At 32.1% G+C, this 15745-nt stretch overlaps 3 protein-coding genes across 4 annotated transcripts; 2 read left to right on the top strand and 1 right to left on the bottom strand.

Annotated features, from left to right (window-relative positions):
• Positions 1-2501: 2501 nt before the first annotated feature.
• LOC107925404 (WAT1-related protein At1g68170) lies at positions 2502-5134 on the top strand. Its single transcript, XM_016856065.2, has 7 exons — positions 2502-2938; positions 3116-3175; positions 3700-3816; positions 3948-4197; positions 4355-4513; positions 4623-4774; positions 4887-5134. Exons 1-7 carry the CDS (start codon positions 2745-2747, stop codon positions 5098-5100), a joined length of 1146 nt encoding a protein of 381 aa, XP_016711554.1. The 5' UTR covers positions 2502-2744; the 3' UTR covers positions 5101-5134.
• Positions 5135-6790: 1656 nt separating this feature from the next.
• Positions 6791-9811, top strand: LOC107925491 (tubby-like F-box protein 8). Of its 2 annotated transcripts, none has more exons than XM_016856207.2 (6): positions 6791-7216; positions 7360-7439; positions 7800-8224; positions 8389-8476; positions 8834-8966; positions 9042-9811. In XM_016856207.2, exons 3-6 carry the CDS (start codon positions 7877-7879, stop codon positions 9736-9738), a joined length of 1266 nt encoding a protein of 421 aa, XP_016711696.2. In that variant the 5' UTR covers positions 6791-7216; positions 7360-7439; positions 7800-7876; the 3' UTR covers positions 9739-9811. The 2 variants fall into 2 exon arrangements, with proteins under 2 accessions (XP_016711696.2, XP_016711697.2); XM_016856208.2 differs by having other exon boundaries at positions 6834-7094.
• A 1026-nt stretch (positions 9812-10837) lies between these two features.
• Positions 10838-13137, bottom strand: LOC107925466 (ABSCISIC ACID-INSENSITIVE 5-like protein 4). Its single transcript, XM_016856166.2, has 4 exons — positions 12167-13137; positions 11872-11943; positions 11547-11576; positions 10838-11351 (listed from the first exon to the last, which is right to left on the bottom strand). Exons 1-4 carry the CDS (start codon positions 12845-12847, stop codon positions 11271-11273), a joined length of 864 nt encoding a protein of 287 aa, XP_016711655.1. The 5' UTR covers positions 12848-13137; the 3' UTR covers positions 10838-11270.
• Between the last annotated feature and the right edge of the window lie 2608 nt (positions 13138-15745).

The raw sequence follows: 15745 nt of genomic DNA, 5'->3' as shown, positions 1-15745 counted from the left end.
CATGAATTTTTAAGAACTATTAACACAACAATTCGCTTTAAATTCAAATCCATTACTATGTCAATTTTTGTTACATGGTTACTAAGTGAGTTTTTTTTTTTAAATTTTAAAATTTCACACTAGCATATTTAACAGAAGGATTTTAACGATATCAACAATTGGATATAAATTTTTAAATTAAAAAAATAGAGAAACTAAATTCCTAAAAATAAAATCATGAAGAGTAAATTAAAATGTATGAAAAACATAGAGACTTAGAACATACTTTAACCTTCAATTTTTTTCTATATAATTTGCCTCAGAAAATAATCAACTCAACACAAAGGGTTGGTTAAACCATTTTAATTGTAACAAAAAAAAGATTTAATTGTGCTTTCAATCCTTGTACTTTTGTGTACATTTGAAATATAATCTATTTTTTTTAGGAATTTAATTTAATTTAATGATTAAAACCTAATTCACAATAAATTAGATTATGTGACAATTTTAAAATAAAAAGTTTTCTCACGTTGCTAATATCACAATGTGAAAAGTCAAATAAAAATATAAAAGATGAGGTTGTAAGGCTATTTACCACCACTTCAAAAAAAGTACAATGAAAATTGGTAAAAAAATAAAAAATTGTTTACATGGCTTTCACACAAGTTTAAATTTGTCATGTCAGGCACTATTTTAAATACCACATAATTTAAGGTAAATTATATTAATAGTTATTTGATTATCTGTAATTTTTTTTAGTCATCTAACTACTTAAATTTTTCTTGTTTTGGTCACCAACCGTTAAATAGCAAATGGAAAGATAACGTGGCAAATTTTAAAATAGGTATAAGAATAAATTTAATCATCAATGTTTACATATTGTTTCAATTTAGTTTTATTATTTAAAAATTTAGCCCTCAGTATTTACAATTATCTAATTTTATCCTCTTTTTACAGGAAAATATAATTCAATACACAATGTGTAAATAAAAAACAGAAAAAAAAATATATTTTTTTAAAAAATTACTTTTATAATTAAACTAGATAATAACCAAATACGCTTTTTTTCATTATACTTCAAATGGTTAAAAACTTGATCTCTTTCATTGTCAACTCATTTTTTGTTAGCTTGAGTTGTCTTCTATTCATAATGCAAAGCAAAAGTTTTTTTTTAAGCTATTAGACTTGAATTTAGGTTGATTGACAAAGTGGGTAGTTTTTTATTTTCAATTAATTGAATTGGTTATTTTTTAAAATTTAGGTTGTTGAACAATTCAAGCACAAATCTTATCAAATTACACAATGTGTAAATGTCGAGAGTTAATTTTTTAAAATCAAGTCTAAATTGACACAAGATATAAATGTTAAGGGTTAAAGTTGTTATTATGCCAATTTTAAAAGCACACTCCATTTTTCTATTAGTCATTTAACGATGGTGATAAAAAAAATCGAATAATTCGGTGACTATTTTTTAACTTTTCATATTAAGGTGACCAAAAAATCATACTCATAATAAAGTGACTACATGTATAGTTTACCCTATAATTAAATTGAGTGCTTATAAATTGGGTTTCAATTATTAAATAAAAAATGCATTGAAATTAAAATTCTTGAAATAGAAAAATTAGAGAAATTAAAATTTCAAAATTGTGAAGATGACAAGGACTAAGATCACAATTAAATCTAAAAATAATAATTGAATATAAATTTGTTGGTTTTGACTTAAATGGTTTTAGATGTCTAACCTTTTTGTGTTAAATTACAAAGCAAAAATTTGAATGTTAAAATATGCTTTAAATTCCTATATGATTTGTGTATTTGGAATTTAGCCTCTCTACTTTTATGTTCAAGAATTTAATACCTCTTTTTTTTAAATTTAAAAAGTTAAGTACAGTTGTTAAATTTTTTCTATTAAATTCTCTGTTGTGGCATTTTTAAATTAAAAATTATTTACTTGTTAATCATTTAACAATAAAAATAACATTAAAAATATTGATTATGATTTTTTTCTTAAAAACACTCCTTTGAATTCGTCATTATAAAATAATTTTTGATTTAAATAGTGCTTTTAAGAAAAAATTATGTCAGCATTTTGATTGAAATAGTTAACAATATTAACTATTTAAATAAACTAACTAATGACATTATAAAAGTAGAGAGACCAAATCATATAAAAATAAAGTATATAGATTAAATAATAAGCTTCAACATAGTTTAGGGTCAAAATTAAAATTTGACCATTGTGTTATAATGTTAATAGTATTGATTATTCGGATTAATTAATAATATTATAAAAATATATAGATTAAATTAGGTTAAAATTTAAATTATAAAAATTACTCTCAAATTTAAACTTAAAAAAAATACAAAAACTAAAATCTAACCATTTTTCTAAAATTAGAAAAAAGAGTGCGTGTCAACAAAATATAGATAACGTTACTAATTGACAAAAAGATTGCTAGGTACCCGAGTTCCCAAGCTTGACATATAAGGGAAGGTGGAGCTTGGCAAAAGGGCACCAAATGAAGGAAAAATTTAAAAAAAAAAAGGCTTGAAAAGCAAAGTGAAGGCTTGCGTTTAAAGTGGGGAAACACAGCGCGTGCAATGGCACTACATGTATACAGTGAATTTTTATAGCTTATAAATTCCGATCTCTCGCCTTCCATTTCCTTTCACACAACCGTCACCCTAGCTAAGCTACTTACCAAGGATTGTCTACAAAAAGCTTGCTTTCAACTTGGGTGATTTTTGTTTTAAAAAGAAAAATGGGAGAGATTATTAAGATTTTGCATGGACTAAAGCATGCAATGTTGATGGTGGTGATTCAAGTCATATTTGCTGGGGTTAGTGTGCTTTACAAATTGGCTGCAAATGATGGAATGAGTTTAAGGATCATCGTGGCTTACAGATTCTTATTCGCCACTGCTGTTATGGTTCCTCTTGCTCTCCTTGTTGAAAGGTTTCGTCTCTTTTTCTTCATTTTTTCAAGCTTTCTAAGCATAATCAGAATAGTAGATTTTTTAACTTTGGTTTTTTACTCCTAAAGATTAAAGTAGCAGAGATTTTTTCACTGATTGAAGGAAATTATATAAGATGGTAATTATCCACTTTGGTTTTTGCAATGATTGTTGCGCAGGGAAAGGCCAAAACTGACTTGGACTATACTTCTTCAAGCATTTCTTTGTGCGTTACTTGGGTAAGTAAAGTTGTTTTACCAGGTTTATTTACTTCAAATCTGACATTGCTTTCGGAATGAAATGAAGAGGTAATGTAGCGGTTATTCAGAATAAGCATTAAGATGTTGGGTTGATATTTGGGAATATAATAGTGGGGTATATATATATATGGCTTTATCAGAATTAATTTTTTCCATGTTGATTTACAGTTGAATAAAATAATATTATTTTATTTATCATAATTTATTAATTTTAATAATATAATATATTAGATTATATTAAAATTTAACGTTCCAAAGTTAATTTTCTAATATAATATACATACGGTGAACTTCCCATTTATACAATTTCTCTCTCAACTGGTTCTCTATCCAATGTGATAGTCACCGCAAGCATCGCCACCCAAGGCGACCAGTGCCGTCGGGCGACGATCTTTCGTTCTTAAAATTTCAGCACAGACCGTTTCTCCAAATAATTGCTATTATGGATGCGCTGAAAGTGAATAGCGTTTGATCTCTAGTCTAATTTGTTTGCATTTTTACAGGGGTACGCTATCTCAAAATTTGTATATAGAAAGCATGGCTTTGACATCCGCGACTTTTGTTTCCGCCATGGCTAATCTCACTCCAGCTATAACTTTCACTATGGCCATCATTATGGGGTATGCATACATACATGCATACATACATACAAACATACATACATATTTGCTTCTTTTGACTCATGCATCCTGCTTGCCATCCAATGCACTAATTAAAACTTTGATGGGTCCAATACCCAATTTAATGACAGATTGGAAAAGCTAGGTTTTAGAACAATGGCAGGGAGGGCAAAGGTGTTGGGAACGGTAATTGGAGTAGGTGGGGCAATGCTACTCACATTTTACAAAGGACTCCAAATTAATATCGGATCAACCCATTTTCACCTTCTTCTTTCTCATGGACCTATCTCCTCAAATGCACCTTCTACCAACCACCATCTGTTGGGCGCTTTGCTAGCTTTCACTAGCTGCATCAGTTACTCTCTTTGGTTGAACATTCAGGTAATTTGATTATTTACATCAGGGTCTGCAATTTACACATGACATATGGATTATATAACATAGTTTGACCTTTTAAGTATATGCAGTTCTTTTGTTTTCTTCTTTGATACAACATTCCGTTTTATATCTAAAGCCATGAAGTTTGATTGTTTTATAGGCTAAAATGAGCGAAAACTACCCGTGTTATTACTCAAGCACGGCATTGATATGCATCATCGGAACCATACAAGCAGTTGCCTTTGCACTGTGCATGGAAAAAGACATGAGTCAGTGGAAATTAGGCTGGAATATTAGACTTCTCACTGTTGCTTACTCGGTCTGTTAGTTACAGTATTTATTGAAGCTAAATCATTAAGTAACTGGGTTCTTTTAGCTTTATGTCTGAATTTGGAGAGTTTTTGTTCATTCATTGTTATTTGTTGCAGGGAATTTTAGCATCAGGGCTAGTGTTTAGCGTGGTCTCTTGGTGTGTGCGGATGAAGGGTCCACTTTATGTGTCTGTTTTCAGCCCTTTAATGGTGGTCTTAGTAGCCCTTGCAGGCACATTATTCCTTGAAGAAAAGCTCTACCTTGGAAGGTACGTAAATGTAATATATAATGCAAAAATATTTGGTTATAGTATACATAAAATAAAAATAAAAATAAAAACATTTTTTTTTTTAAATTTAAATTCTTTTGTGCAATTACAGCATCATTGGAGCAGTGCTAATTGTGATGGGACTTTATGTTGTGTTATGGGGAAAAAGCAAGGAGACGAAGGTGGTGAATAAGTTAGTGGCATCAATCACTTCTCCAGAAAATAAAACTATCGAGATTGTTGTTACTTCTTCTTTAGACAACAACACTTGTATTATTAACAACGACAACAGTGTTTTTGTCAGTAAAGATTCACCAATGAAATAGGATTCAATCGTGAAAAATGCCAGAAACTTCCCAATATATGTTTATTCAATGTTGTGGCAAAATGATCAATCGATGACTCTTAATTAAGTTGTCAATAAAATAACATCAACTTTACAACTTTAAATTAATTCTTATTAATGCTAATAAATCTAAATCTTTTTTAATTAAAAAAATTATTAGATTAAAGTGAAGTGACAAAATATTTATGTTTAAGTTTTAATTGATATAAAAATTAAGCTATACAAGGTTTTGATGTAAATAATAGTTTCGCCTTAGGTGGTGTGAGAGCCGCTAAAGAGTGTGGGGAATCATTAAGGAATAAGGAAAGTAAATTGAGAGGATTTATGGAAATAATTTTTGTCTCAATTGAATATATTATTCCTAAGTTTCATTAATGCTGGGTTTTAAGGAATTGGTAATTCTGAGGACTAAACTAATTTGTAAGAGAAATAAAATTTGCAAGGCAAATATCTTAGGAGTAAAAACTTGGACTAGAATGAGAGGAGGTTCTTTTGTGGTAATTAGTCCAAGGGTATATAAGCAAAATACCCATTTGGAAAATTTCAATGGAGGGAGCAATTAGAGACTTTGTTTCACGATAGTTTTGGTTTTTCTACTTAAAACTTTCCCAAATTTTCTCTCAATTTCATTTTCAACTTTTGGTTTCATTTCAATTTGGTTAGTCAAATTTCTATCTATTTCTTTACTTAAAAAACCAAGCTTCTTCTTCATTTTTCCATAAATGCCGTTGGTTTTGGTGTGAAGAAGAGGAACTTGTGTTCTTGAGAATTTATTGATATAAACTTTGATTTCAGTTCTATTTCTTTTCTTTAGATTTTAATCCTTAAGACAAGATTTCATCATTTTCTCTTCACGTTGGTTTGGAAGTTAAAAAGAGACTTCGAACTTGATGTTTAAATTATGCTTAGTATGAATAGTAAGTGCTTAATCAATGCTTTTGGTAATAATGAGTTGTTGATAGTTATTCAACATATCATATGTTTATATAATCCATTATTTATGCTTTTATAATTAAATGCTTCTATTAATTAACATAAAATAATGTTTGGGTGTAGTTGAAATATCATAGGATATTGAGTTATTGTGTATTGATGAGTTAGATTTATATCTCCCATAACGTTATTATGTTTAAACTGGACTTGTCCAAATGCTAGGCTTGAACGAAGATTTGGTCTAACTCGACCCAAATTCAATTTAAAAAATAAAAAAAATATTTTTAAATAAAAATTTAATTATAAAAGTATATTTTTAATAGTAAAATGGGCTTTTTGAATAGGTCGTACCGGCTCGAAAATAGGTTTAGACTTAAAAAATATTTTAGAACTAAGTCTCAAGCTTGATCCTACTTAATCTATAGTCACCTCTAGTTGGAAGAATATGATGTTGTGTTTTTGTATTTTTATAATACATTAATTATGTTTAATTTTACTTTTGTATTTTGCTTTTTATTTTTATTTTTTTAATTTTTAATATCTTTTAATTTTCTTATAAAATTTAAATTAAATAATAATATTGCAATAATAAGATATATTATATTTCTAAAAAGAATATATAATTTTATTTTTCCAAATTCAAATACCAAAGAAATGAAGTGAAGAAAGTTGAAATATGTAAAGATGCATTAAATCCTTTAATTAATTTGTTTTGTTTAGCATGCGAGAAACGACATAGCAGTTTCCGTCGGTCAGATAGCGCAATGGGAAAAGTCAAAGGGGGCATTTAGTCGTTGGTTGGAGCCTGCTTTTCAGCTCTGTAGCTCAGACATGATGCACCGAGATATTTATTTCCCTTTTTTTTTACTAAAAAATATTCACATCAACCACCTAAGAACTAAAATCAGAACTGAAAGATTAGATCACCCTTTTTCATTGTTGTTTTCCCCTTAAAAATTCAATTGTTGGCTGCTTAGCTAAATTTATTATGAATCTGGAATCCTCGTCTGATAGCGAGAAAAAGTTGAGAAGAAAGAGAAAGTAAGAAAACTCTGTTTAGTTCTGACTTTGATCCCCTTTTCTTTTTTCCCACCGTTCTGTTATGTGGAAAAGTTGTCTGGGTTTTCTTTGATCTTGTTTTAGGATTCGCTGCATGTTTTCAGGTACATAAATCACAGATCACATCCTACTTCGTCAAAATTTTCTTCAAAATCTTCTTCTTCTTCTTCTTCTTCTTCTTCTTCTTCTTTTGTTCTTTTTAATCTGGGTTTGTTTACAAATTTTTATCTTTTTTCATTTTTTGCAGATCTGTGGTGGGTTCTGAGACTAAAACTACGTCGGTTTGATTAGATTCATCTCTGAAATTGAGGTCTTCATTTTTGGAAGGTAAATTATTTATTACTTTTTTCCTTACATAATTTATTGTATGCAGCTTATATCTTTGGGTGAGATAATTCTGTAGTCTCCCATTTATGGAAAATATTTGATGAGAACATATTGAAGTCATCAAATATACATTGTTCTTTTTTACGAGTATAATCACAGGTGCCTAGTTCTACGACTCTAGGATTTAAACTTGATCTTGCGTAAATGGGTTGTTTCTTGTTAGATGGTTAAATTTCTAGCTATTTAGGTTCCTGGGGTTCCATTTGCCTTAGGTTTTATCTCTTTGGCATCTTTTATTTTCTCTTTTCTTCATAACTTGGTGCTTTATTGTGGGAACTGAGTTGTTTGTTTTATGGGCAGCCATTGGCACATAATCAGCGACAGTATTATAATCAGAAATCTTCCCAACCGGTATTGCAATTGAACTGACTCGAGAAATGTCGTTCCGTAGCATAGTTCGTGATGTGAGGGATAGTTTTGGGAGCTTATCTAGGCGGAGTTTTGATGTTAGATTGGTGGGGCATCATAGAGGAAAATCTCATGGTGCTTTACATGATCTGCATGATGAGCCACTTGTAATTCAGAACAGCCGTTGGGCTAATCTCCCTCACGAGCTGCTTACTGATGTGATCAAGAGGTTGGAAGAGAGTGAGAGCACATGGCCTGCACGAAAGAGTGTTGTCGCATGTGCTTCAGTTTGCCAATCATGGAGAGTCATCTGCAAAGACATTGTTAAGTGTCCTGAATTCTGCGGGAAGCTTACTTTCCCGGTGTCTCTTAAGCAGGTAGGATGACTGGACTGAACATAGATCAGTCTCCTTCCAATTCAAATTTACCACAATTCTGTATCTTTGCATTTATGTGGAGATTATGCTGAAACATGTAACCAATTCTTACTATATTTAGAACTTGAGACTGGAACTCTTAACTGTCTTGTTTGACATTTCAGCCCGGGCCACGTGATGGGATTATCCAGTGTTTCATAAAAAGGGATAAATCGAAACTGACATACCACCTCTTTCTGTGTCTTAGCCCTGGTAAGCATGATTCTCAGCAACCATTTGTTGAATTAAGTTGCCTTTGTTAAACGTAGATTTGATCAAGTTATTAATTTTATTGTGATAATGCATGTGTTTCATGAAGTATTGCATGCTGTAATTTTAATGTGATTCGACTTGTTTGCATACCTGTATATTTCGTGCTTGAATACATAGGCTGTTATCATTAATGACTATTTGATAAATTATTCGATATATATGAAACTGGTTTGCAGTCAAGAGAAGACTATCTACATCCACCGGCCTGCTTATGTGCCTTACATTGCTTTTCGATTTTTCAACCTTCTTTCTGGCTAAACTCACCTCTATTTTTCATTTTATTACTCTCTTTTGTAGCCTTACTTGTTGAAAATGGGAAATTCCTTCTTTCCGCACAAAGGACACGCAGGACTACTTCCACTGAGTATATAATTTCTATGAATGCTGACAACATTTCAAGATCAAGCAGCAGTTACATCGGGAAGCTGAGGTATGAATGTGAATGGAACTCACATTTTACTGTAAATATGGCATTTCCATATGCTAATTCTTTTTTCTGTTTCAGGTCAAACTTCCTTGGCACGAAATTCATAATATACGATACCCAGCCTGCCTATACTGCCTCTTCTCATGTTCCTCCACCAGGCCGAACGAGTCGAAGATTTTACTCCAAGAAAGTTTCCCCTAAAGTCCCTACGGGCAGCTATAACATAGCTCAGATTAGTTACGAATTAAACGTTCTTGGTACCAGAGGCCCACGGAAGATGCATTGTATTATGCATTCTATTCCGGCCTCAGCTCTTGGTGTAGGTGGTTCAGTCCCTGGCCAGCCAGAGCTTCTTCGTCACCCTTTGGAGGACTCATTCAGGAGCATTTCCTTTTCTAAGTCTCTTGATCATTCGGTCGAGTTTAGCAGCTCTCGATTTTCAGATGTTGGTGTGTCTCATAAAGATGATGGAGATGGGAATATGAAACCCTTGATCCTCAAAAACAAGGCCCCTCGATGGCATGAGCAATTACAGTGTTGGTGCCTGAATTTCCGTGGCCGGGTAACAGTTGCGTCGGTTAAGAACTTTCAGTTGATCGCTGCCACGCAACCAGCATCCAGTGGCCCTGCCCCACCCGATATGGATAAGGTAATCCTACAGTTTGGGAAGGTTGGCAAAGATATGTTCACCATGGATTATCGATATCCCCTATCAGCATTTCAGGCTTTTGCAATCTGCCTCAGCAGCTTTGACACGAAATTAGCTTGTGAATAAAATGCTAAAATTTGTGACCATCGGAACACATAAAAAGATGAATGACAAATCTTTCAACTTTCTCCTCTTTTTACTTTTCTCCATTTTCATCTTTCTTTTTTCCATTTCCTTGTCTTGGGGTTGCTTGTAACTTGTAAGCCAACTTCTCTTAATCTTTTTTTATTTTTTTATTTTTAAATAAGTTATTAAATTTAATTAATAATTATAAAATTTATATTTGCACATAAACATACTTGTACATCTATAATTGAAATATATTAATGTATAACATATTTTATTATGGAAATAAAAAGTAAATTATAATTATAAAAACATTTTAAAATATAATAAACTTGAAACGATATATTAAAATATACCTGTATAAATACATACAAGTACTTAAACAAAGAGGCAATCTGGTAAGTTGAATCTTATTTTACCAACAAAATTTAATTCATTTTTTTTACAAATTAAATGAATTAAACTAGAAAACAAGACAGACAATCTCATTAAAATTCAACCAAAAGAGCAGGTAAATTTGAGAGAATACACATTTTAGAACTTTAAAAAAAATTATGTTTTTTTTTCATATTATATATTTTATAAATTTTAATAAAATTTTCAAGATTTTTAGAATTATTTGCATTTTTGAATAACTTTGGAAAATTTATTATTTTTATTTTTAATTACTTTAGTCATTTTACTACTGTCTTAATTTTTGTAACTTTAGGAATTCTATTTCCAAATTTTGAAAAATCTTATCGAATTATATATATTTATAATTCTTCAGAATTTTGAAAAACAACTTTTAATTTTATATATATTTTTACAAATATGATTGGTTAAATTTTGAATCAAAACCAAATTTAGACGCACCAATTTGCGTTATAATTTTCAAAATCATCAAGAATATTTGCATTAAATTAAAAAATAAAACTCCACTTGAATTAAAATAACTTGAATCAGTTTTTAAGTTAATTTAAAATTTGAAGTTTTCTTGGATTTCTTTAAATCAAATCGAATTTCATTGGTCTAAATCTGGGTACAATGCGACTACAGACAAAATCTTGGTAGAATATGAAGACATACAAAGTACAAAAACAAACTGACAATCTTGATCTGTTGGCATAACCGGCACCATGCTCAGCTTTTATTATGAAGCTCTTTTATGCATATCATGACCCAAAAAGAAAAAGAAAAAAAAAAAAAGGCAGTGAGCAAGAGTACTTCCACCCGAATATTCTTATGAAGTTCACCACCACATGATTGTATAGAGGATCAGTTCACAGCCCTACTATCCGACAGAATTAGAGGGAATATGATACTTTACACAAATGAACTTGTTTCTTTATTTACATTATCTAAGCAAAATATCCAAAAGTATATAAGTTCAACTGTAATGGGATTCTATGCCAAAAAACAAAGTCCCAAATGCTTCAACAAACTTCCTACTTCCCCACTCCTTTTAATTGGTTCTACCACTTCCTTTTATCAAAGCTTTTTGTTTCTCCTTGTCATCTACATTAAAGAAAAAAGAAGATGAACTACTATATTTACCATTGCATAGAATGAACTCGCCGAAGAACTCGAGGTGGTCTTCGTTTCTCCACAACCGGGACCAGGTTCTCCATCAGCTGTATTTCAAGATGTAGGCATCAGAATTGCCAACATTGGCGTCATTTTTCATGTAATACAACATTTGTCATCATATAAAACCCAAATTAACCAATGATCTACTCTCAAACATTTTATTACAACCTCCAGCCAAAGATTTATGCATTTGAAGCAACATAATAATGGAATTAAAATGGACAGACGAAGAGGCATACCTGCTTAAACCTCGCCTTGTTCAGCTCAGCCTGAAAAAGTAAATCGAGAAATCAATACGAAAACATCCATATAATGATTCATACATTCTTCAATATGAATGGTATCTATTAACTACTTGACTAAAAAGGAAAGCGGGGGGAATCTCAAATGTTTCAGCTCATGTAATGATATGATTCATTATACGAGGCTTCATACATCATTTCAATATCTCAACAGTTTAGTAGCATAATTTAGACAACATTGCAATTTTAGTCAATAAGCTTAGCAGCAACTGAAATTCTTCAAAACGATGGTCTAAGATCATATATAGTGCGGCCTATATACCTCTTCTCTCAGCAACCGGGCTTTTTCTTCTTCCAATTGTGTCACCAGAGATTCCAATTCAACCGTGTAAGCCTATGTATCAACAAATAAAGCAGCACAAAGGGGAAGTAATCAGTTATCGAATTCAAGGGGGGAAATCTAACTTTCAACATCATAACTTGAATTAACTGTCCAATTGCAGGATAGAGATTTTAAAGTTGGAAGAAAAAGCAATTAATAGGATTGACATTAAACCTAGAGCTATTTCTCTCCATTTTCTCGACAACCAAACAGATTTTGAGAAAAGAAAGCCTGCCTGTTTGCGTTCTCTGGATCTAGCTGCAGATTCTCTGTTTTTTATCATCCTCCTCTGTTTCTGCTGAGTCGCTTTATCCAAAGGCGGTGCCTCCACGGCGCGTCGCTTTCCTCTAGCGCCTCCACCTGCCACCGCCACCAACCTCTGATGATCAACGCCACCGCTGTTTCCGAAAGCCGAAAAATGATTTCCACCACCGTTGATAACGGCCGGGTCAACAGGATAAACCCCTGCACCTACTCCCACCTGATTAGCAACTCCCCTGACATCCTCTTCCCTAACCGCCCCAGCTTTCGTCAAGAAATCCTCCAAAGTCATACCTACCGGTGGATTCCCCTGTCTCTGATCGTCGCCACCGACCACGATGTCCTTCCAAACCTCGTCGACGGACTTGTTCGCCACATCCTTCGGGAGCGAGAAACTACCTTCGCGTGAGATGGACACGCCGGCAAACTGCGGGTGTGCATCGGAAGTAGGTGGCGGTGGAGGTGGGGAGGAGCAGATGTTTTTCAACAGATCGTCCATGTTCATGGAACCAAGGCCGTTCTGGGATTGGTTTTGATTGTTTTGTTGGTTCTGAAGATCGGCGAGGAGAGTGGAGAGCGAAGGGCATAGAGATGGCTGACGTGGCAGATCAGGATTGGTCTGTGACGTTGTCGTTATCACCTTAGAGGACGCCATGACCCTCCCCCCCGGGATATTTCACAGCTTTTCTCCGCTCCTTTGCTCACAGTGTATCTTTTTTCTTCCTCTTTCCGCTGATAGGATGGAAAAAAGGATTTAGAAAATAAAGGAATTACTTTGAGAAATGAAAGAAAGGCAAAAGTTGAAGAGCAGAGCAGAACAGAACAGAGCAGAGAGGGTGACCACAACAGTTTAAATAGAAAGGAAGGATAGAGGAACCTACGAGATGGATAACGTGACCTCGCCACTTTATTTATATGCCCAATTCTGAAATAAAATATATGGAAATTTTTTTTTAAAAAAAAGGTGGTTTAAGTTATCTTAAATAAATATAAAAAACTAATTAAATATTATTATTTAATTGAATGATAGAAAAAGTAAAACAGTAGACATATATGGAAGTGTAAGAAGGAATGGAAAGTGTTGCAATTTGGCAGTGGTTCGAGGGATGGGAGAAAAGACGCCAAATATTAAAGTTAACACCTTTAACTTACAAGAAATCTATTTTATTTGTCAACTATACTTTTGTTTTTTATTTCATAATTCATAATTTCATATGCATGCACCAACCTAATTATTGTTTCTCTTCTTTTTTTTTTTTTAATAACTAGGGGCACTAATGTATTTTGCAGCTTCAAAGAGAGTACACAACACGCGCTGTTGGAAACGAAGAGCGTGTACCAGAAATGGCAACACAAGGTTTGGTTGCCCTTGTTTTTCTTAGTTTGATTCTGCCGTCCCGACACAACAACTATACGGTTTCCTTACAAACAATCTTACCCATCTTTTTCTGCCTTAAATATGCTATGTTTTCTCTAACTGAATTAATTTATTTAATCATTAGATTTAATTAAGGGTTAGTATTTTTTAAAAATTTCAATTATCAATTAATTAAATTTAAAACCGAGTAATTAATTGATTAACTAAAATTATTAATGATAATATATTATATGTAATATACGTTTAATGAATTTATAAATATTTTTATAATGAACGTAAGAAAGTGTTGTGAGAATTAAAAATATTTGAAAATAATTAAAAGTAAAAAAATTAAAACAAAAAAAAAGTAAAAAACTATAATGTTTTTAATTAAATGTTTGTTATTATATTTGTAATTTAACGATTTTTTCGAATAAATTACATCGAGAATTACTTTAAAATAAGATTTTTTTTATTTTAATTACTTTAAAATTTTTTTATTAATTCATTCATTATAATTTAAAAAACTTTTAAAAATGATCGCTTAACCTTTAAATTGAGAGATAGGTTTTCTTTTTCCACCTAATATCCACATTATTTCCACGTAACTAAGGTATTTTAAGTAAAAAAAAAATTGATTTATTAAGCATATTAAATCAACATAAATGTTTTAACCCCAGCCAAATTTCATCATCTCGACATTGTTAATTTGAGGGTTTGCTGTGTTCTTCTTCTTCTTATTTCTCCATTCTGATCTTTCTTTCGTTTTTTCACAATGACAGTAAAACTTAAAAACTGGCAATACTTCATTTCCAATGCATTCCTCAATAATTTACAACTATGAAACAAAGAAAGCATTTTCAGTTTCTCAAAGGTCTAGTATCTACACGAATTCGATGATCAACAGCATTGCTCTATTCACTGAAAACCCAGAAAGCAAAAAATAATGAAAAAAATCAGCCCAGTGATCCACAAGTAATTCAAACCCAAAGAAACCCTTTCACTGAAAATTGAATCGAAAATCAAAACGATAACTAGAACAAGAAATTGAAATTTTTCAAAGAAACCAAAAAAAAGGGGAACAAAACAAAATTTGACCTAGGTAGTGGCTGCTCGAAAAGCCCTCCATTGTTCAATCGATCAACCAAAAGCAAATCAATTTTATATAATTATTATAATTGTTCTTGTTATAAATTATAATATCTCTCAAAACCTCCACCGTCAGCTGCAAAAGCAACGCTGTAAACGGCATATTTTGATACAACTGAAAACTGAAACCCTATTGACTAGCACAAGTCCAGCCGGCAACTTGGTGGCAGCGTTGTCATGGTATACATCCCCGTCACCACATCGTCGCCGCTACCGACCCCTACTGGGTGCAGCTTACACGATTCCTTAGGCGAAGAAGTTGTAGTGAGCCCAGAGGCACAAGAGATCTCATGGGCGGCGAGGGTGGTGCCGCCGTACCGGACCCAGTGGCAGCAATGACATAAGGCTCAGCTTGACGGGACAGCCATTCAATGGTCTTACCGTCGGAGCGATGACCGAGTTCTCGAGTGAGTTGAAAGATCCAAGCTGCACAGAGAACTGACATCCGAACACGACGGCCACGGCCATTAACTTTGGTGTGACCATCTTTTAGAAGTCAAAGAAATGGGTTTCCTGAGTTGGGTCTTCGCGGTAGACTCGTTGGCGAATGAAGAGCTATTTATTTATTTTACTTAAAATATCTTAATTACGTGGATATTTAGTGGAAAAAGAACGCTACGTGTTTCCTCTAGTGATTAACAATTTTTTTTTTAAATATCAAAATAGAAAGAACACTATTTTGAGAAGCATTCAGTGTAGTTTACTTCTTTTTTCTTTTGAACTTCTTTAAAATAAAAGTAAAGAAAAAAATTGTCATGAATTTTTTATATTTTAAATTTATTTGGATATATATATAAATTTTAGTTAATTTAACTAACCGCTAAAATTAAACGAAATTAGTTTAATTGGTTAATAGGTTTCAAAAGAATTTCATTCCAATTAACAGTTAAGGATTTCAAATTTTTAGTTAATTCATTTAATGGTAGTTCGGTTTGGGTATTAACCAAATCGACCATTTGTACACTCCTATTTTTACCTTTACTTTCTTTTATTTTTTAAATTTTAAAAGGAGATATTTGTACTCAATTAATTCTCTGGGAGTAGGAT

The sequence above is a fragment of the Gossypium hirsutum genome, chromosome A01 (genome assembly GCF_007990345.1).
Source record: "Gossypium hirsutum isolate 1008001.06 chromosome A01, Gossypium_hirsutum_v2.1, whole genome shotgun sequence".
Classification (NCBI taxonomy): domain Eukaryota; kingdom Viridiplantae; phylum Streptophyta; class Magnoliopsida; order Malvales; family Malvaceae; genus Gossypium; species Gossypium hirsutum.
The sequence above is the reverse complement of the archived record's forward strand: the minus strand, read 5'-3'. Positions and strand labels throughout refer to the sequence as shown.